Source organism: Cydia fagiglandana, chromosome 12, assembly GCF_963556715.1.
Source record: "Cydia fagiglandana chromosome 12, ilCydFagi1.1, whole genome shotgun sequence".
Classification (NCBI taxonomy): Eukaryota; Metazoa; Arthropoda; class Insecta; order Lepidoptera; family Tortricidae; genus Cydia; species Cydia fagiglandana.
Window position 1 is genome coordinate 6,587,219 of NC_085943.1, and position 25,635 is coordinate 6,612,853.

Here is a 25,635-nt window from a genome sequence, read left to right on the forward strand (position 1 = left end):
ACCCCTCTGTCACATCTCTAAATAGTGTGATTTCAAAGGCATGGCAACACTAAAATTCCATAGACAAATAAATCTGTCATAGACAAGAAATTTATGAGCCGTCAAGTCAAGTCAACGAGAGTCGTCAAATTCTATAGTGCTTGTACATATTTTCAGTTTTCCGCCAAAGTCCAGAGTCATCTATCTATATTTGCCAAAATGGCAGAAGGCCAAGATGATCCCAAAAAAATCACAATTACAGTAAAAACCCCAAAAGAAAAACAACAAGTGGACATCGAAGAAGATGCCGACATTAGAAAAGTAAGTACGCCACCATCGGAAACCTTACTCATGGCGTAATAACACAGATATTGCATACGCAATCAGTGACGACATTTATTCAATCGTTAGGCAACGGGAGTGTAATTTGTGGTGATGATTTCAGTTGAAGGAAGCGCTCGGACCCCGGTTCGGAGCGGAACCGGAGCAGCTATGTCTTATCTTTGCCGGAAAGATTATGAACGATGCCGACACGCTGAAGCAGCACAACATCAAGGACGGGCTGACAGTCCACCTCGTGATCAAGACGCCGCCGCGGCCCGAGCCGGAGGGCGGCCCGCGCCGACCCCCAGGTAACCAACCAACTGACGTGTATACAACACTATACCTACCTATTCAATATATGCTATGTCACCTTGTCATGTTTTCAATTATTATGTTTACGAGTGTAACTAATTTGTATGATTTCAGCTGATATTGGAGCCACTCCATTTGGATTGAACTCATTAGGAGGGTTAGCTGGGCTTGAGAGCTTGGGTCTTGGACAGAGCACTTTTATGGACTTACAGGTAAAATGTTATTTCTGTCTATTTCTAGAAATAAGATTCTTTAACTTTCTGTGTGAAATAAAGTATAGGAAGAAATAACCCTTCAAAAAGGACATTTTTGAATTTCTAAAATATTTAATAGGCAGCTGAGAGGTTAATGAGAATAACAGTACAGAATCAGGTTTCATTTTAATGACTATTAAATTAATACTGTGAAACGTCCAAAAATGCAGCATGTTACAACTTCAATTATATCAACATTCATTGCATTATTTATTTATGTGTTAATAGAGTTGGACCAAGCTAACTCTGCATCACATTTTCAATGACTAATTGTGGCAATGTTTTCAAAAATTGTTAAATTTCTATGAAACGTGACATGTTTAGTGTTCCATTCAAAACTGTGTTTATTTATTTATGTTATTTATTTGTGTTCACGGAACACTTATTCAATACAAGGAAGACCCAAGTATAATTGCTTTAAAACTGTATAACATTTATACTAACAAACTATCTATGTATTTATGTATATCACAAAAAATGACAAAAATATGTAACAGCATAAGAACTAGCTCTATTAGCGGTGTAAATGTTGAACCTGGCCTACCTAGGTTTTCTTTTATTTTACACTTAATTTATAATTTGTTACACCACTGTACAGATGTAAAAATAAAATAAATAAAAAAGCCCATTTATTCCATAACCAAAAATTAAGTTAACATATCAAAAAGGTAATTAAAATCTATTTTTTATAATTTTTTTTGATATATATTTTTTTTTTTTACTATTATTATATTATTTGGTTAGGACCCCTCACGGGTAAAGGCCTGTACAGATGTAGTGCATAATTATTTTCCATCATATATATTTTCATGGAAACATACAAACATGTGTTGCTATTTTAATTATTCTCAGTACAAGAAGTACTGAGGTTGATTGAAGTAGGATGACAAATACGAAGGCTAACAATGCACTACATCAGTCTGGTGGAGAACAGCACAGAATAGGAAGGAATGGGAAAAACTGGGGGAGGCCTTTTCCGCACACGCGGCATGCAAATGAATAAAATAAATTGAAAAACAATAAAAGTTAAAAATTAATAATTTAATAAATAAGTATAATAACAAAGAAAGTGTAAAAATAACAAAAAACGCATGAAATAAAGGCTATTACTATTACTACATCAGTAGAAACATATACAGTACCGGTCAAAAGTTTAAGTTCACTCTGCGAAATAAGGTTATCATATGTAATTATGCTCAAATATAGAATATGTTTTGAATTTCAAACGTTTAATTGTTTCCACGACTACCAAATAACAATAAAAATACCTCTTGGAGGAATCGTTTTATGTTATTCGGAAAATTTGATCCATTTAATATTTTTGTTCCGTATTTCCTATGAGATTTCGTGAAGTTAGAAATCATTTAAAATGGGTCGCAAAGCCGATTTTAGTGTCGAAACTCGTGCTGTTATTGTAACTCTGTCAAATGAGGGCTACACGACGCGGAAAATCGCTGAAAAAATGAAGGTTTCTCAAACCGCTGTCGTGAGTACTTTGAAACGAAAACAAAAAACCGGTCTTAATTGCAGTCGATCTCGATCAGGTAGGCCAAAAGTCACGTCTAAAAGCGAAGACCAATTTATTTGCGTGCAGAGCAAACGCCAACGTACTCTAACTGCTCCAGAAATTTGCGAAGAACTCAACGCCACCCGAGAACAGCGAGTATCGGTTTCGACAGTGCAACGGCGTCTGCGAAACTATGGTCTAAAAGGTCGTATTGCTGCCAAAAAACCCTTGTTACGTAGTCAGAATAAAGTTAAGAGGTTGAAATGGGCCCAGAAACACAAAAACTGGACGTCTGAACAGTGGTCTAAAGTTTTATTTTCTGACGAATCGAAGTTTGAAATTTTTGGAGGGAGACGTCGTCAATATGTTCGACGACAAGTAGGCGAACGAATGATAAAGCAATGCGTGATGCCAACAGTGAAGCACGGTGGAGGATCAGTTATGGTCTGGGGATGCTTTGCGGGTGATAAAGTTGGTGATCTCGTGAGAGTCAATGGCATAATGGATAAGAAAATGTATCATAACATTTTGCAACGTCACGCTTTTCCATCTGGAAAACGGATTGTAGGCAGAGGTTTTGTTTTCCAACAAGACAACGATCCCAAGCATACGTCGAAGTTGTGCAAAAACTACATTTCATCCAAAGAGAACCAAAAAGAATTAAAATATATGGATTGGCCTCCTCAATCGCCCGACCTCAATCCGATTGAGTTGTTATGGGATGAATTGGACAGGCGTGTGAGAAAAATGCAGCCAACTAATAAAGAACAGCTTTGGGAATACCTATACATTTGTTGGAATAAAATTTCGACATCAACACTGCAAAAACTAATTACACGAATGCCGAAAGTGTGTATGGCAGCATTGAAAGCAAAAGGCGGATATTTTGAAGAGTCTAAAGTTGGCAAAAACTGATCTTTTTTATTTAATTGTGGTTTTAAATTAGAGAATTACCTTTAATTTATTATGTAATAAAAGATTATTAAATACTTTTATTAGTACATTGTGTTATAGCTTCATTTAACCGAATTTACAGAGTGAACTTAAACTTTTGACCGGTACTGTACTATATTCACTAGCATCCCTACTTCTTTAGCTACTCACATACTTCATAGGTTCATACTAACATATAAGTTTAATTTCAGGCCCGCATGCAACAAGAGCTCCTGTCCAACCCCGACATGCTGCGCCAGGTGCTGGACAACCCGCTGGTCCAGCAGATGATGAATGACCCCGAGAACATGCGCACGCTCATCACCTCCAACCCGCAGATGCAGGACCTTATGGCTGTAAGTTTGGAAGTAGTTCAATTAACCCTAGAGTGCTAGCTACTCATAGCATGAGCACATTTTTGAAATTGAAATGCTCATATTTTGACATACGTGGCAAAAAAACAGATTCCTTAAACATTTGTTAAGGTAATTAAGGTAAGGTAAGGTAACGTGGAGACCTAATAGAAACATACAAAATACTGTCTGGGCACTATGACCTCAAGGATTTTCATGAGATGTTCAAGCGCAACAACAACACCCGTCTGAGAGGTCATCACTTAAAGTTAGAAAGGCATAGGTCCCACAGTAACCCATACAAACACTTTCTGAGCAACCGAGTAGTGAGGGCTTGGAACAAACTCCCCGAAGATGTGGTTTCAGCACAAAATGTGAACCAATTTAAAAATAAATTAGACAGACACATCAATGCATCTACTTGTCAACGATAACTATTAATGATTACTGGATACAGGCAATATCAGTTCTCACAACTGCCTGCCTGCTTACACAATAATAATAATAATAAGCCCGCAGGGCAGCTTGTGGCGAGCTGTTGGGGAGTAACGACCCCACGGACCCGAGTGCTCCCGAGAGTCGGTCAGGGTCTCCGTCTCCGGCGTGTCTTTGTCGGTCGGAGTGGACCCCAAGGGGACCCGCAGGACTCTCAGCTCTGGCTTGCCTTAATTGGCCGTCCAGAGAGGAGTCGCTAGAGCTATATGCTCCAGAGGTGGAAGTGAAAGATGCATAAGACGCGAGTTGGCACAGTGGCTGGTAACAGCCACTGGGTAGAAAGCGGCGCACACCTCTCGACACCCCTGAGCCGCTCACACCGATGTTGCCCCTGGTCGTCTTCACGACGGCAGTTTCAGGGGCCCATCTAGTCAGCGGCAAGTCACCACCTGCCTCGATAACGTGTGTTAGCATTGTTAAGGCAGGTGTCCGAACTCTTTACAATAGCCCAGTCTCATTGTCCACCCAAACTTCAATCCATAGACCAGTATACTATTCACTTTTGCTACAATAGTCCCAATGCCTGCTGAGACCGGTTCATGGGTGTCTATTGTTGCACCTGTGAACGGGTTCCAGCAGGCGTTCTACATGACATTAAAGCTCTCCAAGGGGCCTCTACGTGTTGGATCTGTGTCCCCACGCAAGCCTATCAAAAAACCGGGATTATAGGCCCGTGATATCCAAGGAGATACAAAAAATAATAATAATAAGCCCGCAGGGCAGCTTGTGGCGAGCTGTTGGGGAGTAACGACCCCACGGACCCGAGTGCTCCCGAGAGTCGGTCAGGGTCTCCGTCTCCGGCGTGTCTTCGTCGGTCGGAGTGGACCCCAAGGGGACCCGCAGGACTCTCAGCTCTGGCTTGCCTTCATTGGCCGTCCAGAGAGGAGTCGTTAGAGCTATATGCTCCAGGGGTGGAAGTGAAAGATGCATAAGACGCGAGTTGGCACAGTGGCTGTTATAACAGCCACTGGGTAGAAAGCGGCGCACACCTCTCGACACCCCTGAGCCGCTTACACCAGTGTTGCTCCTGGTCGTCTTTACGACGACAGTTTCAGGGGCCCACCTAGTTAGTGGCAAGTCACCGCCTGCCTCGATAACGTGTAGAAGCATTGTTATGGCAGGTGTCCGGACCTCTCGGCAATAGCCCAATCTTTTGACCAGCCAAACTTCAACACCATAACCGGCACTCTTCTCCACTGCATTTACAATGCATTTAGCTGGGACCGATTCGTACCCGTGAATGTCGGGTATCTATTTGTACCCGTGAATGGGTTCTAGCTGGTGTATTACATAACATCAAACTTGTCTTAAAGGGCCTCTGTGCTGTTGGCTTCGGCCCCACGCATGCCTCCCAAAGGTCCGGGACCCCATGGTCCCGAGATATGGAAAGACATACAAATAATAATAATAATTTTTTGTACTACTTGTTACTTTTTATAGTTCGTTTTTTTTAGCATTAGAAAGAACTCCACAGAAGCAAGTGTACAGTTTTTATCAGGCTCTTTAATTGTTAATAATTATTGAATTATCTAATGTAGCACGGTCAATACATATAATTTACTTCAAATTATTACCGCTAAAAGTGCCGGATTTGGAACCACAAGCTTACTTCTGCGAAGTTCTTTCTAATGCTAAAAAAAACGAACTATAGGGTTCTGGAGCTGAGCTACTAGTTTTCATACATTTTTTCACAGTAAAATAAAAATACGCTTTACCGCTTAAGACGCGTTTTGGCGTGGTCTCTTCAGAATCTTCTAAAATGGTTTTACTGTAAAATAGGATCGTAAAGAATCCCAGCAAACAGGCAAAGGTTGTTTAAAGGAAAACAATTACAAACACCTTGATAAGTGTTGCGTTGCAGTAATAAGTGCTTCTACAGTCGCCATCAGATATATCGGAGCGGCCAAGGTGCTCACAAAGATCTGAACACGCCTCTATTGTCAGGGCGTTAGAGTGCGTGTTCAGATATTGTGAACACCTTGGCCGCTCCGATATATCTGATGGCAACTGTACTTCAGTTGATATTTGCGATTTTGTAAATTACGCTGCTTCCAATCTTGAGACGGAACCCTAAAAAAGAACATCACAACACAAACAGTGTGACAGTCACCCCATTGACATTGCCTGTACTCTGCACTCTTATCTAGGTTGTTGGACACGTATGTTTAATTGAATATGAACTCAACTTCATTACTCATATTTTACAATTATGATGAGAAGGAGCATTCATATTACCGATTTATCATGTAAAGTTTTTACCGGACGTTTTTATCTGTGAGACTTAAATGATAGTTATGGTAGTAAATTAGCCAAACAAACTCTAATTAATAACAAGCTTATTAGGCTGCGGCCTAGTTAGTGTAGTTAACAGTGTCATATATTGTAATGTCATACTTCACGTAAAGGCCCGTCTCCATATTACGCGGCAAGCTATCGAACATTGGCTCGCGCGGCAGTCGCGCGCAATGGATACCGGGCTGCCGCGCGAGCCAACTCGATCATTGGCGCGCGAGCCACGCGCCGCGCATAGAACCATTCATTGTCGGTGTTTCGACGCGCGGCAAAGGAATGTTCGCGCGCAGTTGGGACGGGTGTGTATATATTTCATTTGGTTCGCGCGGCCGCATACATGGATAATGAAAAGTGTCGTACTTTAATTGAATTATACGGCACTAAACAATTTCTATGGAACAGTAAATGTAGTGATTATCGCAACAGATCATTTTTCTATTTGGCTATACTTCGTTCCGAATAATTAATTTTTGTGATGTAATGTCGCGCGCATAAGTTCAAGATGGTGCCGAAATTGGCTCGCGAGCCAAAATACAGGTTTGCCGCGGTCGAACATTGCTCGCGCGGCCGCCGCGCAATATCGAGACGCGCCTTTAAACACAGCAGACAACTTTGCGTGGACAAGCTGTAATTTATTAATAGATATAATAAATATGATGTAAATGTTGTGCACAGAGGAACCCAGAGATCAGCCACATGCTGAACAACCCCGAGCTGCTGCGGCAGACCATGGAGCTGGCGCGCAACCCCGCCATGCTGCAGGAGCTCATGCGCTCCCACGACCGCGCGCTATCCAACCTCGAGAGCATCCCGGGTACGTGTACACGTGCTGAGCAACCCCAGCATGCCATGGAGTTGCGCAACCTCGATGATCGAGAAATTTAATTCCTCGTACTTCGGTAGTCTGCAATATAACGAAATAGTTATTTACGATACAAGTGCGGAAAAGAGGAAATTCGAAAAGAGTGGCCGGAAAACACGACCAAAGGGAGAGAGACGAGAGTTGCGAGTTACCTATTCGCACGTGTATCGTACAACGTTTTACAGTACATATGGCCCATTAAACTTTTGACATACGCACGAAAAGTGCTATTTTACGCACTAGTGCGGGAAAATAGTATGGTCCTATGTACTGTAGGTATGTACTGTAAATTTCATTTCCATCTAAATGTGACTGAATTTTCCGTTTTCAACGAACGGAAGCTTTGGTTGGTATCAAAAAAGCTTGGAAACTGATGTCCATGAGGAAACAGAAATCCCGAGTACAGTAAGTACCTGACAAAAGGATTAGAGATTTTCTCTAGAATGGCGAGGAAGTCAGCCATGCCATATGCATTATGTGTGTGTAAAACCGCAATCGTCATCGATCGTTCGTTCGTCTATTTACCTCTTGCATATTCTAGCGATAAAGAGGCACTTAGACGAACGAACGATCGAAGATGTTGAAGGCTTTCTAATCTCACCTAGACCTCTATTAACTATTTTTTCTCTCTCTTTATCAGTAGGCTGATAAAAAGGAACAAAAATTCGCTGTACGACTTGTGTCGCCCCTGAAGCGTGCCAATCGTAGCAGGTTTTAGCGACCCATTTCCATGATGAACCTGCCATTTTCGCGAGACGCTAGAATGGGCTTTACTATATTTCGTTTTTGTTAGTATTAAAGGTAAACAATCTTGATGTGTCTTTTAATTGAAAAACACGTTTTAAAAATAAGTCACGCCAGTAACAATTATGGATCTAATACATCATTTATATTTTTCTGTTTTTTTTTAAAGTAATAGTTCAGCACAGATTTTTAAAAAGCGCTTTTCTATTTAAAAAAAAAAGACATGTCAAGATCGTTTACTTTCTAATGTTAAAAAATCGCATTTAACTGATTTGCAAGACCGAAGTGATCCCATAAGTGTTCCGTAAACAAAGTTTTGTACGGAACACTAAAAAACGAACTATGTGTAGCTTTTTCTAAAAGACTATAATAAATCTTCATACCCTACAAGTTGTCACAGTATTTTTGTGACTTTATAACACTGAACCGGGTCTTAATAATTGAATTGTATTTTTAGGAGGATACAACGCATTGCAACGCATGTACCGCGACATACAAGAGCCCATGCTGAACGCGGCCAGCAGTATGGCCGGAAATCCCTTCTCGGGGCTAGTGGATAATTCGGGTAAGCAGTCTATACTAAAACATGTATATTTTATCACTTTACAAATATTTGCGCGATCTCCATGCCGATAACTGGCGGGAGATGGCACAGGATCGAGACAACTGGAGTTGTACTCGTGTTGGAGGCCAAGACTCATTTTGGGTCGTTGCGCCATTAAGTAAGTAAGTACAAATATTTGATGTTATTTGCAGGACATTATATATTAGTCAAGCTGCCGCTAACATAGAGCTTGGCGTTACAAATAGATGACAATGTTTGTCATATACATCCTTTATATCATACATTAGGCCTAATTGTATTGATGAGGACTAATTTGGTAACTGCCTCTCTAGGGACTCTAATTAAGGGTGGTGTTCCACCTGTCAAATTTCTTTGTACAATTTGTATTTGCGTCTCACATTTTGCTTAGTGAGAGAGTGAGACGCAATGTACAGTCAGCAGCAGAAGTCGCTATACACTCCAGGTGCTCAAAGAGAGGTAAACGTTTAAACTGTCAAAAAGTTGTTGACTGTCATGGTAGTATTTACTTGTGAGCGCTCAACGTGTCACAAATATGTTAACAGTCGCTATTCATTAATTTCTACACTTACAACAAGTCATTGATACCTTAGCTGTCAAAAAACCAATGGTATCTAAGCGGTCAACGTGTCAAATATATCTGAACAATATGGAAAAATAGACTTTAAAGCATACAAGTATGGTCGAATATTGAATAAAAGATAGCCATGCTAATTTCAGGTAAAGCGTTTTGACAATCATCGAAAGCAGTACAGTCTTGTCATCACATACATCTATCTCACGTTTTGCCCTTCAACCATTTGACAGGAGCCTCTCAAACTATTTCTTTTAACAGAATCGTCAAGACGAATGACACATAGCAAAAGACTGAAGCCGAATTTAGAGCCAATTGTCAAGGCACGTCGTGGTCTCAGTAACAGGCGTTTGCTTTTCAAAGCAGAGACCGCGGGTTCAAATCTCAGTCGTACGCACCTAGAGATTACAGCTTTTTGTTTTTTTTGGTTTCATTTTTATTATTAATTTGTGTCTTCTGGTTTTATGTTAATTTCGCATTAGTTTATATAATTTTTGAAGATAATGTCACATGTATCGTATGTACGACTTTATATCAGGACGTTGTAGGTTTGAACCCGCAGTGGGCGTTACTTAGATTACTCCTGTGCGGAATGACATTTGATATTTACTACTCAAAAATCACGTTTGTTGTATGGGAGCCCCACTTAAATCTTTATTTTATTCTGTTTTTAGTATTTCTTGTTACTTATAATAGCGTCAACAGAAATACATCATTTGTGAAAATTTGAACTGTCTAGCTATCACGGTTCCTGATGTTCCTGAGATACAGCCTGGTGACAGACGGACGGATGGATGGACAGACGGACGGACAGCAGAGTCTTAGTAATAGGGTCCCGTTTTACCCTTTGGGTACGGAACCCTAAAAATGCTGGTCTCTTCGAAAACTGACTAAATTAAATTAAAGGATATGAAAACAATGCATTTTATTAATTTCAGACATCATGTTTCATAGTAACATTTATTGCTTAAGACCTACACAATCGATATCTAAATAGAAATAGTCTTAGTTTTATTTTTCAAAACGTTCGGGGTTCTAGTCCCGAGCTGAGTACACATTTTTTTAAATGTATGAATGCAGTTTTTCGTGTTACTAAAATCGATGACATGATTCCTAAGAAGAGATCGGTGTATATCGTATAGTATCAGATTTTCCCATACTGGCCGATCTAAATGGGCCACCCTGTATAGTATATTTTACTACAATAAGTGGGCTAAATATATTAACATAGGTATACACCGTGTTTTTTTTTATTTCCGTTAATTTCAAGGGTGCATTCCTGAGCTTAAATCAAGTATAACTTTCTCAAAGACACCGATGTTCTAATTAAGTCCATTTCGGAGATAATCAATAATTTATTTTTTTCCTATAAGGCCTCTACAAGCGTGTACACTTGCCTTAGGGCCGGTTTACATATTGATTAGTGTTTAGAATGAGTTCATACATTTGCTACTAAACTTAAGTACAATCTCGGTCGATTGATGTACGAAATGACATTGATATGTCACAGATTTCATTTGTTTGAAGGTTGAGTTGAATGTAATGCCCGTGTTACAACAACGCTATACGGTACATTTAATAACTTTTAAAACTTAATTTTTTTTACAAAAAAAAATTAAGAATTTTTTTTTTTGAAAATTAACTATGCCGATTAGTTCTCTTAAACGTACTTAACCATACCCCGAAGTTAACGGAAATCAAAAAAAACACGGTGTATAATATGATCAACGGTTTGGAAGAACAGCTGCATATGACAGTTAAAATAAAAAAAACCGATCATTCTAGTAGAACCTACTTATTTATTGTATAAGTTTGACACTTAACGATAAAATACTTCTTTAAGAAAGGAGGTGTCAATTCGTAGTGCTACAGTATTTATTTTAAAGTTAAACAGATAAAATGTTGATGCTTAGTTACCATTGAAATAACAACTGCTTAGCAACTGGTGGCACCCTGGCTGCTGACGTACGTGATTGGCAGTGCGTGTAGGTATTAATGACAGCAGCTTGAATATGATTGCTTAGTTACCACTGACTTTTTAACCGTTATTGTCATTGTGATTAAATAAGGGTGTATGTGTTAAAGAAAAACTCAGAAGTTAAGGTATTTGTGACGAACTGAAAGCCTACGTAAAAATGACATCTTAGATGTCTTTATTTTTGTGACGATTGAAGTGTATATGTTTTCTTGGACACCTTGCCCGCTCAGGTATATCTGCTGCTGACTGTACATTGAACTAAGAAATTGGACAGGTGGAATACCAACCTACAAAACTTACAGAACACAACTTCTTCTTCTTCTTTGTTACATTCTTTACAGAGTGGTTGTGGCCATTATGTAAACTTTTGAGTGTCTGGTTTAACGACACGTCGCCATTCCTCCCGTAGAGCTGCTTTCCATGAGCATTCGCTTACTGTGGCTTTGATTTGGTCGGTCCATCTCATTGGCGATCTTCCTCTAGCCATGTCACCTCCCACTCTTCCTTGCACAACTTTATGTTCATTAGACAGTACAAGTCTAAAATAACCAAAACTAAAATAACCTTTGTTTCAGACGGTACAAACCCGCAACAAGGCGCGGAGAACCGTCAGCCGCTGCCCAACCCTTGGCAGCGCGGCGGCGGCGGCGGCGGGGGGAGTGCCGGTGCCGGCGCCGGCGCGGGCGCCGGGCCCGGCCTCATCAACACGCCCGGCATGCAGTCGCTGCTGCAGCAGATGTCCGAGAACCCGCGCCTGGTGCAGTCCATGCTGTCCGCGCCCTACACCAACAGCATGCTGCAGGCGCTCGCCGCCGACCCCGACATGGCCAGCCGGCTCATCAACCAGGTACTATAGAACATCAACACGCCCGGCATGCAGTCGCTGCTGCAGCAGATGTCCGAGAACCCGCGCCTGGTGCAGTCCATGCTGTCCGCGCCCTACACCAACAGCATGCTGCAGGCGCTCGCCGCCGACCCCGACATGGCCAGCCGGCTCATCAACCAGGTACTATAGAACATCAACACGCCCGGCATGCAGTCGCTGCTGCAGCAGATGTCCGAGAACCCGCGCCTGGTGCAGTCCATGCTGTCCGCGCCCTACACCAACAGCATGCTGCAGGCGCTCGCCGCCGACCCCGACATGGCCAGCCGGCTCATCAACCAGGTACTATAGAACATCAACACGCCCGGCATGCAGTCGCTGCTGCAGCAGATGTCCGAGAACCCGCGCCTGGTGCAGTCCATGCTGTTCTAGCTACATTCTGTGCTCTAGTGTAAAAATACCAACAACACATTCTGGATCAGTTTAGTTAGCTGACAATTATTGTTTTCTACTTAAGTATTATACTTAAGTAGAAAACTGCTTAACTCCGTTTGATAGGCCCTGAACTACATAACGTAGCCAAAAAACGCCTGTTGAAAAACCTCTACTCCCAAAACACCTTAAAACTTTAGTTATTCTTTAGTTTGACTAATATTTAAGTTAACTGAAATGAATATGTTTTATCTAGAACCCCATGTTCGCGAACAACCCCCAACTTCAAGAGCAGATGCGGACTATGATGCCGCAGATGCTCGCCCAGCTACAGAACCCTGAGATGCAGCAGATGATGTCTAATCCACAGGTATGTGCTTGTAAACGGATAGGCATGTTGAATAGTATTCCACCTGTTCAATATCAATGCGTGTCACTCTCTCATTAAAGCAAAATGTGAGACGCAATACACATTGGACACAGAAATTGGATAGGTACTACATTATGGTCCGCGCCGATGGTGGATTTATTTCTCACACCATTTAGTGGAAGTGGGCTGTGAAAGCTTGTTATTGCACAGAAAATGTCTTTAGTAATGTAAAAATGTTTTTTTCTTTTTCAATTTCTAAAATAAAATAAAACAAAATAGAAATAAAATAATGAATATTGTTAAAGTAAGCTATTTAAAATGCTTATCATGTTCAAACGCTATCCCTGCCTATATAAGAAGCATTATAATTCTGACACATTTGTTAGTAGTTATGTTTTTAATAGAAAGCAGTATGAATGAACCCCTAACGTAGCGTACCGCGACACTTCATGTGACAATAAGATGAGTAAATCTCATCAAAAGAATATTTAAACGATTTTTTTTTTCTGCTTTTCGAGCTACATCTGAGTGTATTTATTTAAACTTTATTGCACAAAATATATACAACTATGTACAAATGGCGGACTTAATGCCAAATGGCATTACCTGCCAGTCAACCATAGAGCCAAACAGAGATATCTACAATACAATTGGTGCAGAGAGGGAAATATTGTCTTTGTACAGTGTCGAGGAGATTTTTTAAACTACCGTACACATAGGTTATAATTTATAATCGTAATTAAACGTTGTGTTAACTTGTAATGTAATGATCGCACTGTAATGATAATGAACATGAATAATAATCTGTATGAATAATTTTTGTTTGATATAATGGTTTACTATTGTACCTGTTGAGACTTGTAACTCTTGTTATTAATAAAGATTCGTATTTATATGATATATTGGTGTATCGTGTGGGGCAGGCGCTGAACGCGCTGCTGCAGATCCAGCAGGGCATGGAGCAGCTGCGCACGGCGGCGCCCAGCCTCGTGTCCAACCTGGGGCTGGGCGTGGGCGCCGCCGCCGCCGCGCCGCCCGCGCCGCCGCCGCCCTCCACGCCCGCCCCGCAGGCGCGCCAGCAGCAGAACGAGGAGCTCTTCTCGCAGGTACCTCCGGCGCCCTATACCGGACCTGCCTTGGCTTCATTTACGCATTTTTGTATTACTTTGTCTATAACTGAACTAATAGGTATTTGCCATTGACGTATTATATCTAAGGACTGGCCTTACGCACACTAACAAACCGGGCAAGTGCGAGTCGGACTCGCGTACGAAGGGTTCCGTACCATAATGCAAAAAAAAAAAGCAAAAAAAAAACGGTCACCCATCCAAGTACTGACCACTCCCGACGTTGCTTAACTTTGGTCAAAAATCACGTTTGTTGTATGGGAGCCCCATTTAAATCTTTATTTTATTCTGTTTTTAGTATTTGTTGTTATAGCGGCAACAGAAATACATCATCTGTGAAAATTTCAACTGTCTAGCTATCACGGTTCGTGAGATACAGCCTGGTGACAGACGGACGGACGGACAGCGAAGTCTTAGTAATAAAAAATGGTACTAGTTCAGCAATGTCACTCGTGATGCGAAGTTGCGAACTCATCAACCAACTCCCAGCATGGTTTTATACATAACAGATCCACGACTTCTAATCTCCTCAATATTGTAACGTACACAGCCCACCATTTGGATGACAGAAAACAAGTCGATGTAGTATACTTAGATTTTCAAAAAGCTTTTGACAGGATTGATTGTGATATTTTACTACAAAAAATGGCCAAGTCAGGTTTTTCTGAAATACTGTTAAAGTTCTTCGCCAACTATCTTTCAGATCGCAAACAATATGTCATGTACAACGCAGCCAAATCCGAAACATACTCCGTCTCCTCTGGCATAGGTCAAGGAAGCAGTCTCGGGCCGTTATTATTTTTAATAACTATAAATGATCTTCCTGATTATATTAAGCATTCGTTAATACTGATGTTTGCTGATGATGTCAAGCTCGCTTTGCCTATACATGATCAATCTGACATCATCAAGCTCCAAACAGATATTGATAGCGTTTACCAATGGGGTATAAGTAACAGTCTACATTTAAATACAAGCAAATGTGCAGTCATGACCTACTCAAGGACGCCACACACCATGGATCGCTCTTATACATTGAATGGCGAAAACCTGCAAAGTGTCAAATGTATGCGTGATCTCGGTACGTCTTTTGATTCAGAAATATCATTCAGTCAACATATCATTCAAATTTGCAAAAGATCTAGAAAAGCCCTTGGCTTTGTTGTGCGCCAGTCAAAATACTTTAGTAATTATCATGTCATTACCTTATTATTTAATGCATTTGTACGTAGCCTACTAGAAACTAACAGTATTGTATGGAACCCGCACGAAAAAAAATACATTCTTCTTCTATAGTTCGTTTTTTTTAGCATTAGAAAGAACTCCACAGAAGTAAGCGTACAGTTTTTATTAGGCTCTTTAATTGTTAATAATTATTGAATTATCTAATGTAGCACGGTCAATACATATAATTTACTTCAAATTATTACCGCTAAAAGTACCGGATTTGGAACCACAAGCTTACTTCTGCGAAGTTCTTTCTAATGCTAAAAAAAACGAACTATAGAAAAAATCCAAAAGTCCTTTATTAGGTATCTCTACTGGAAAATACTCGGGTACTATCCCTACATGTATCCCACGCCGTTTGTATTGGGAATGGTCTCATATCAAAGTCTTGAAGTACGTAGGCAGCTTGCAACAGTAAAATACTTTTTTAGACTAATACGTGGTTCTATATTTAATCCATTGCTACTAGAATATATTCATTTTAAGGTACCATCACTATTTGTTAGAACTACTCTCAGACCTCGCATTTCACCCCTATTCGTAATTCCCAAGACCAGCACAATGACACTAGTCACTAGTCCACTATACGTCGCACTTAACCACATTAATAATATTATTTTACATAATCCCACTCTTGACATATTCTCACAAACAGAACCGAAATTCCTAGCTACGGCAGCCCGCTATATATACTTGGTCAAGCAAATCTTGTCAGTAGAAAAAGGCGCGAAATTCAAATTTTCTATGGGACGATAACCCTTCGCGCCTACATTTTTCAAATTTACCGCCTTTTTCTACTGACAAGATCTGCTTGACGCAGTATAGAGTCAATATCTACGCCCACAACTATTAATATTAATTAGGTAAATTTAGTGATAAGTCTATAATGATAATTAGTTTTAAGGTGGTTCGCCTAGGTTACTCAAAACTTAACTCTCGCTAGATGGCACCACTTTTGCAAAATTTCAGGTTTTATTTTTTTGTGAAATGGTCATGGTATTTGTATACTTAAAAGTATGTTTCGCGCACTCTTTAAATAAATATTGAACAATTAAAGTAAACATTGAATACTTCATTGTGCAAAAACCACCTTTTTAATTCGACGGAGTGTTGCTGTCACGCTTTTTCCTAGTATTACTCACACATGCAAACAGTGTTTCCGTGATCCTTGTAGTAGACAATTTCACACAACGTAAGTAGGTATGTTGCATTGCAATAGCGTAACGGTATGTTCGTGGAAATAACTACGTGCAAGAGGATTGGGGTTCAAGACTGGTGCGAGTAGGTAATTTCTTTTTGTTTCTCCTTTGTGTTATCTTACCTTTAAACGAGCAATTATTATATATATGTTACTGTAAAAGCCCGAAGTACGGCAAAACCTAGGATTTACCGGTAAAACCTAGGTTTTACCGATGCCGATCGGTAAAAGCCCGAAATGTTAAATCTTACTAGTTTACTTCGGGCTTTTACCAACACCGATATGGTAAATCCTAGGTCTTACCACGGCAACCGGTAAAGTTTGAATCATGCACTGATTCTTGAGATTATTAGATGAAAAGTAGGTAGGTTTGGATCTCCCGGTTCTGCTGAAGGTGAAAGAGAACTCTACTAGCCTGCATCGTGGCTAGGCACCCAGGTTTAGGTATAGTTAACTTTAAAACCGAATCTGCAGCTGGCCACTTTATTGAGTAATAGAAACGCGTTCCGTATGTGTTTCGCTTTCCAGATGACCAGGGTGCCTAGCCAAGGTGCCAATGGTTTACGCTCCGTAGCGACTGAAGCGCAGCCGTGTCTGTCGCATTAATATGGCAGAGTGATAGAGAGAGGTATTACCCTAACGTTCGCTACGGAGCGAACGACTGGCATCATGGCTAGGCACCCAGATTTAGGTATAGTTAAGATTACCGCCGAATCTGCAGCTGGCCACTGTATTGAGTAATAGAAAAGCGTTCCGTATGTGTTTCGCTTTCCAGATGACCAGGGTGCCTAGCCAAGATGCCAATGGTGTACGCTCCGTAGCGAACGAAGCGCAACCGTGTCTGTCGCATTAATATGACAGAGTGATAGAGAGAGGTATTACCCTAACGTTCGCTACGGAGCGAACGACTGGCATCTTGGCTAGGCACCCAGATTTAGGTATAGTTAAGTTTGCCCGAATTTGCAACTGGCCACTGTATTGAGTAATAGAAACGCGTTCCGTATGTGTTTCGCTTTCCAGATGACCAGGGTGCCTAGCCAAGGTGCCAATGGTTTACGCTCCGTAGCGACCGAAGCGCAGCCGTGTCTGTCGCATTAATATGGCAGAGTGATAGAGACAGGTATTACCCTAACGTTCGCTACGGAGCGAACGACTGGCATCTTGGCTAGGCACACAGATTTAAACGCTTTTTAAAAATCAAAAAACTATTACTTATGAAAGCAGAAGAATATAAATGATCGTATTTGATTTATAATTGTTACATATTTGCCGTAACTTATTTTTAAAATGTGTTTTTCAATTAAAAGACACGTCAAGATTGTTTACCTTATTTCTAATGCTAAAAAAAACAAACTATAGTAATAATTGTGTTTTTCATTCATAGACAAAATCCATTATTTTATCCACAGGAAATTTTATATATCTCTTTTTTATTGCAGTCAGGATGTCCTGATTGTAAAAATAAGAGAGATTAGGTAGAGTATAATTTCTAATTTTCTTTGTCAAAAATAAACGAATACGTGTAGCCCATACCATACTTAATCAATCGATTTATGATAATAAGAAAAATTAAATAAAAATAAAAAAACAATACGAAATTTAGATGTAACAAAAATACAAAAAGTTATGTTCCAGCATACAATTGACTGGGGATCGAACCGGGAATCTTCCGTTTGTAAGCAAAAAAGCGACTGTTTGCATAACACGCCATGATAGTTCTTAGCTAAGCTGACGAACTTCGGGTACTTATTCTCGCTTAGGTCAATTAAGTACCTGTCAAACGTCAGTGTCAACAAAATTGCACTAAACATGACGGCACTCCAAATTCGCGCCGTGGTCAGCCCGGCAACGTCGGAAATGGTATGGCAACGTCGCAAATGTATCTGTACACGACATTTGTGACACACACATACGTAAAATTGATGAAAATTTAACTATGATTTTTGCATGATTTCTGTATGAAACATTGTTTTCCTGTTAATTTCGCGCAAACGAATATTCGAAGGAAGATAAATGCGGAAATATTTATGTACTAATAGTGTGTAGTTACTTAATGAGCTTTGATTGAATTTTGTATGAAAATCGAACCACCTTAAGTACATATTATATTTGTAACCCATAACTTGCATGTTTGGTTTAACTGTCAATGTAAAGTTGGTTAAATAAAATAAAAATAAAATCGCGTTGTAGCGATGTCACACCGCTGTACTGGCCCCATTCATGCCCCATTCATATTGCCCGTAAGACCCGTCCTGAAATACATACGTTAATGGTATTTGCGGTTTAAGAAAAACCATCTCGTTAATTTTGTGGTAACACCTTGTCGTTGTCAACGATATTTATTGTTTTGGTGTATTATAATGTAGTCTCTGTCATTATAACACCCTCTCGTGAATTCTTATTTGATTACGCTATTTCGCATATAAGTAGTTTTTGTAAGTAAACAAATACTAATTAATCATTTGCTATCTTCCCATATCGATTGCTGGCCTCACAAGAGACGATCTAAAGAACTATCCGCCTCCAGAGTTAACAAGCTATTGATGTTCATTGGTAATTCTAATAATTATGTTAAGCAGGCAGTAGTGTATAGTATTTCGGGATAAAATGTAACCTTTACTGGTAGCAAAAAGAATAGATAGTATAGAGGGGTCCTGTCATTGTCAATTTTGTAGTCACGGTACATTTACTGCCATCTATCGACACACGATTAAAACTTAAAATAAAATTGAAAATGTATAAAATAATCAAAATATGTTTACGGATAAATGATTCTTAATTTTTATTGTTCCCTACTGACCCATGTTCCTTCACTGATATGTGTTAAAATTGTTAAATACCAAACGGTGTCGTTAACGCCACCTAGCCGAGAATAGTAAAAAGGTAATGGCGCCATCTATTCGAGAACGACTTTTCCTTCGCCGTCCGAGGCACGTTTTTTTCTTAGACTTTATTTATCTTATACGGAGTTATATATATCTCTGCTGGTAGCAAAAGGTTGGTTAGTAGCATAATTAAACAGTCATACACATATTAGTTTCTAAATGAGTATCGTAAATCGTAATTAAAAGACCTCGTAGAATGTAGCTCCTGAGAGAAACTACTAACTACATACTATACATACTAAAATTTGTTTTCACTACTTTTTTATTTTATGTTGTTTTGTTCATTTACCATTTCAGTTGAATTATTTATCAAATACTTAAACCATGGTATAATAATATACTCCGCCTGATACTACTCTCTTCCCGTCTTTTCGCGGTCACGTGACTGACACAAGCCTCGTCATCATACGACAGCGCTATATGATAATATGCGATAGCGCTATATATAGCGGCCATGTTATTTTGACGTAGGCTTCTGTCACTCTGGGAAGAGAATACCATGTTTTATTAGACTACATATGTACTTAAACAGAAGTCAGTGTTACTTTACAATAAAGAATATTATTCCACGAACAGATGTCTCTCTCAAACTGAGTTATTAAATTTTTTAGTAGGGTTTTAGTTACTTAGGTCTTCAGTATAACCCTTTCAATTCTCCACTAAATCTCTGTTTGCTCTTATTTGGGCTACCAGCCATCCGTTTGGACGTCTCCAAAATCATCCTAGTTAGGAGCTCGCAGGTGACGTTCTGCAAATTGTCCAGATAAAATGTTTTATATTTCTAATTTGTTAGGTGAACAACCGCTATTTCCACCCAACTCTGGATTTTTTTAATTCTTTAACCGGTGTCTAATATTGTTTGACCCACATTTACATATAGGTGTGATATTGTTACAGTTCATGCAGCGGATGGTAGCCGCCATGGCCAACAACCAGAACAACTCATCGCAACCGCCCGAGCAGCGGTACTCGCAGCAACTCGAGCAACTAGCGGCCATGGGTTTCCTCAATAGGGAGGCAAATCTGCAAGGTTTGTAGCATTGCTATAGTTTAACAGTAGCCATAGTAACAGACTCATAGACCTAGCAGCGGTACTCGCAGCAACTCGAGCAACTAACGGCCATGGGTTTCCTCAATAGGGAGGCAAATCTGCAAGGTTTGTAGCATTGCTATAGTTTTACAGTAGCCATAGTAACAGACTCATAGACCTAGCAGCGGTACTCGCAGAAACTCGGGCAGGCTTCCTCAACAGGGAGGCAAATCTGCAAGGTTTGTAGCATTGCTATAGTTTTACAGTAGCCATAGTAACAGACTCACAGACCTAGCAGCGGTACTCGCAGCAACTCGACCAGGCTTCCTCAACAGGGAGGCAAATCTGCAAGCTTTGTAGCATTGCTATACTTTTACAGTAGCCATAGTAACAGACTCACAGACCTAGCAGCGGTACTCGCAGCAACTCGAGCAGGCTTCCTCAACAGGGAGGCAAATCTGCAAGGTTTGTAGCATTGTTATACTTTTACAGTAGCCATAGTAACAGACTCACAGACCTAGCAGCGGTACTCGCAGCAACTCGAGCAGGCTTCCTCAACAGGGGGGCAAATCTGCAAGGTTTGTAGCTTTGCTATAGTTGTACAGTAGTCATAGTAACAGACTTACAGACCTAGCAGCGGTACTCGCAGCAACTCGAGCAGGCTTCCTCAACAGGGGGGCAAATCTGCAAGGTTTGTAGCTTTGCTATAGTTGTACAGTAGTCATAGTAACAGACTCACAGACCTAGCAGCGGTACTCGCAGCAACTCGAGCAGGCTTCCTCAACAGGGGGGCAAATCTGCAAGGTTTGTAGCTTTGCTATAGTTGTACAGTAGTCATAGTAACAGACTCACAGACCTAGCAGCGGTACTCGCAGCAACTCGAGCAGGCTTCCTCAACAGGGGGGCAAATCTGCAAGGTTTGTAGCTTTGCTATAGTTGTACAGTAGTCATAGTAACAGACTCACAGACCTAGCAGCGGTACTCGCAGCAACTCGAGCAGGCTTCCTCAACAGGGGGGCAAATCTGCAAGGTTTGTAGCTTTGCTATAGTTGTACAGTAGTCATAGTAACAGACTCACAGACCTAGCAGCGGTACTCGCAGCAACTCGAGCAGGCTTCCTCAACAGGGGGGCGAATCTGCAAGGTTTGTAGCTTTGCTATAGTTGTACAGTAGTCATAGTAACAGACTCACAGACCTAGCAGCGGTACTCGCAGCAACTCGAGCAGGCTTCCTCAACAGGGGGGCAAATCTGCAAGGTTTGTAGCTTTGCTATAGTTGTACAGTAGTCATAGTAACAGACTCACAGACCTAGCAGCGGTACTCGCAGCAACTCGAGCAGGCTTCCTCAACAGGGGGGCAAATCTGCAAGGTTTGTAGCTTTGCTATAGTTGTACAGTAGTCATAGTAACAGACTCACAGACCTAGCAGCGGTACTCGCAGCAACTCGAGCAGGCTTCCTCAACAGGGGGGCAAATCTGCAAGGTTTGTAGCTTTGCTATAGTTGTACAGTAGTCATAGTAACAGACTCACAGACCTAGCAGCGGTACTCGCAGCAACTCGAGCAGGCTTCCTCAACAGGGGGGCAAATCTGCAAGGTTTGTAGCTTTGCTATAGTTGTACAGTAGCCATAGTAACAGACTCACAGACCTAGCAGCGGTACTCGCAGCAACTCGAGCAGGCTTCCTCAACAGGGGGGCAAATCTGCAAGGTTTGTAGCTTTGCTATAGTTGTACAGTAGTCATAGTAACAGACTCACAGACCTAGCAGCGGTACTCGCAGCAACTCGAGCAGGCTTCCTCAACAGGGGGGCAAATCTGCAAGGTTTGTAGCTTTGCTATAGTTGTACAGTAGCCATAGTAACAGACTCACAGACCTAGCAGCGGTACTCGCAGCAACTCGAGCAGGCTTCCTCAACAGGGGGGCAAATCTGCAAGGTTTGTAGCTTTGCTATAGTTGTACAGTAGTCATAGTAACAGACTCACAGACCTAGCAGCGGTACTCGCAGCAACTCGAGCAGGCTTCCTCAACAGGGGGGCAAATCTGCAAGGTTTGTAGCTTTGCTATAGTTGTACAGTAGTCATAGTAACAGACTCACAGACCTAGCAGCGGTACTCGCAGCAACTCGAGCAGGCTTCCTCAACAGGGGGGCAAATCTGCAAGGTTTGTAGCTTTGCTATAGTTGTACAGTAGCCATAGTAACAGACTCACAGACCTAGCAGCGGTACTCGCAGCAACTCGAGCAGGCTTCCTCAACAGGGGGGCAAATCTGCAAGGTTTGTAGCTTTGCTATAGTTGTACAGTAGTCATAGTAACAGACTCACAGACCTAGCAGCGGTACTCGCAGCAACTCGAGCAGGCTTCCTCAACAGGTAGGCTAATCTGCAAGGTTTGTATACAGAGAGTAGAAGTCTTATAATACGTAGTTCTACACTCCTAAGTTAAAAGGCGGTATCTCAAAAACAAATGAACTTGAAAACTGAACTTTCAGGTTAAGATTTTAAGGTACATTTAATTTTCATTGAAGACTGCTTTTTTTTTAGCTTAGCAGGGCAGACTGATGTGGCTTATTTGTGCAAGTTTCATTGTGTAGCTCATAGCCGATAAGGAATATAAAAATTCAACACATTTAGCTATTATTAGAGTTACACCAGAATGTTATTCTTGTTGAGTGGTATATGTAGATCAAAAAAAAAACCCTGATTGTTGGCGAATTATAGTTGGCGATCAGGATTCTTAGTGAATTGTGTAAGAAAGCTTTCTCTACCAGTCAACCTTAATAACATTATTTCCTATCTCTCAAATTGGCGACTTAAATGTATAAGTAAATTAAACTTATAGGCAGCCTGGATAGGAGCCAGCAAGACTGTTGAAACAACGGCGTTTATTAAATTTGTTTTATTTTCCAGCTCTAATCGCAACATTCGGCGACGTGAACGCGGCCGTGGAGAGGCTACTGGCGCTGGGGCAGCTGTCCATGAGCTAACACCGCGGCGCGCGCACGTACACACACACATAGGCCGCGCATACATACTGCTGCTCTCCTGGTACCAGCGCCACTCGAGACTGACCGTTTGTGAACTCTATGCCCTTGTAATAACGTTTACAGTTGTAAAAAACCTCTTGGATGTCTAAAATCGTGGCACTAGGCTCCTTCTATGCTAACCCCCTTATTCATAAACACCAATTAGCTAATAATCGTTTGTCCTTATCTGTCATTTTGACTTATGTATTTGTCAGAAACTAATAAAACATAATTTAACTAAATCAGGCGCGTAAAGTTTTATGAATAAGGAGGTACGTCTGCATGACAAGTGCTATCAAGTATGGCACGGCCACACATTGTCACTGCAAAGTCAGCGTAGATGGACTCTGGAGCTCTACCGCTAATATCGAAAAACGTTATCTGCCTCTCTTTTGCTCGAATATGCAAGAGCGATACAGAGACAGGTAACGTAAAATTTCCATATTCGTTTTTCGCGGTAGGGCTCTGGTCCAGTCAACGAAAATTGAATCCACTAGATACTAGCGGCAATATTAATTCGGCTTTTGCATAGTCTTCGATCGATATAGTGTTGCCATATAATTTAATGGGTTCAACTTAGGTTGGTATACCACCGGTCCTATTTCTTGGTCCAATGTGTATTCGCGTCTCACATTTTTTTTGATGTAAGAGCGAGACGCAATGACATTGGACGAAGAAATTGGATAAGGTGGAATACCATTCTCAGCCACATTTTGAAATCCGAAATGAAAGTGACTTGATTAAATCATACCTATTATTTATTTTCGAAGGAATATGTTCTGGTAATTTCAGTTTCAATTTACACACAGATACGACTTTCTTTGTCCTCTTTCGAGTTTTACCCCCTTATTCATAAACGTTTACTAAAGTTAACAAGCCGATAATAATCGTTTGTCCCTTTCCATCATACCAATACGCCGGAAAGGGACAAACGATTATTATCGGCTTGTTAACTTTAGTAAACGTTTGTGAATAAGGGGGTTATTTTTTTTAATGGTAAATTGCTCTCAACTAACATGGTTGGTACGGTTTGAGAGCCAGTGTTACTAGGCTTCTGTATATTAAATCTTGTTTCTAAGTTTATGAAAATTGTGTCTGCTGGTGTAAGAATTACACAACACTTTAAAATATACAGCAACAAATATTTACATTAGTAGTTGTATATTGCTTCCATATTTTTACACTCAACCAAACTTATTAGCCACATATTAAATATATTAAGAACGGGTCACTCACGTATTTTAAGTCGAAAAACGCTCGACATGTTTCACGTTGTCATCAGGAGCTTGCGTTTACGGTGACGGACCGGCGCAGACCGCGGGCCGCAGCTCTCCGCGCCCGATGACTCGGCACGGACGGAACATACGGTACGGAGTGAAACATGTCGAGCGTTTTTCGACTTAAAATACGTGAGTGACCCGTTCTTAATATATTTAATATGTCTGTGTCTAACGGAAGTTTTGTTATTAGCCACATGTTTAATTTTTTAATGATTAAGTTGCTTACTAAATATTCTGCGAACGGTTCCGTGCTAGTTTCAGGAGAGCGGCCATTGATATCTGCACTATTTTTTATTTACATTGTGGTGGGAGTTGTGTGATTATATTTATCAATATGGCTAGAAATGGCTCTATCGAAACACTCGAAAATGTTGAATTGGAATAATTTTATAAAGACTAAGTCGTTTTGTATTGAGTTGCGTATGGGCATAAGTGATACGGGGCATTTAGTAGAGGTAGCGAGTTGTAGACTCTTGAGAACGAGGATGACTGGTTTTCTATAGTGCCATTTCGAAGCCGTGGTTAGACGGGCGTGCCGCAGCGGCGCGGGGCTTGACTGTAGATACCGTCGAGTACATGTAAATGTATCTATCCAACTGTATAGGTGTTTCCTATATCGCGACTAAAATTCATTCCTTCTTGTTTTTTAGTTTATAAAGGAAATTGTTAAAAAATAGGAATTTCATAAATATTATAGAAAAACGTCAGTTGTTTTCTGTGTTCTATGGTACCCCAAAGAAATATAGAAATATTTCTGAGGTATAATTTATATAGTGGTTTATGTTATTTTATTTCTTCAACGATTAAATATAACTTTTCAGTTGCGTTAAGTAAATCTGTTTATGTAAATATTTTCCTTTGAAAAAGTAAATAGATAAGGAAGCGCAATTCAGCAATAATGGATGTGTCTACATATGTGTCTGTTTCTATCGTAGCATCTATTTTATTATTCATGTTTGTATTGTTTTCGTTTGATTGTGAATTACAGTTTGTCACAAATTTATATTGGGGCTAGGTTGGTTTCAAATAAATCCGCGGCGCTATATTCACT

General features: G+C 40.6%; 1 protein-coding gene across 1 annotated transcript; it reads left to right on the forward strand.

Annotated features, from left to right (window-relative positions):
• Window positions 1–17: 17 nt before the first annotated feature.
• On the forward strand, window positions 18–25,635 carry LOC134669506 (ubiquilin-1). The gene is made up of 12 exons (XM_063527095.1): window positions 18–300; window positions 425–611; window positions 730–827; window positions 3,522–3,665; window positions 7,125–7,263; window positions 8,513–8,620; window positions 11,766–12,037; window positions 12,702–12,815; window positions 13,739–13,921; window positions 20,150–20,252; window positions 20,492–20,521; window positions 23,189–25,635. Exons 1-12 carry the CDS (start codon window positions 94–96, stop codon window positions 23,263–23,265), a joined length of 1,662 nt encoding a protein of 553 aa, XP_063383165.1. The 5' UTR covers window positions 18–93; the 3' UTR covers window positions 23,266–25,635.

Coding starts and splice junctions, on each gene's coding strand:
- LOC134669506 (XM_063527095.1), top strand. CDS start 94: ATGAGCCGTCAAGTCAAGTCAACGAGAGTCGTCAAATTCTATAGTGCT. Junction 612..729: donor CGGCCCGCGCCGACCCCCAG/GTAACCAACCAA, acceptor GTATGATTTCAG/CTGATATTGGAGCCACTCCA. Junction 13,922..20,149: donor ACGAGGAGCTCTTCTCGCAG/GTACCTCCGGCG, acceptor ATATTGTTACAG/TTCATGCAGCGGATGGTAGC.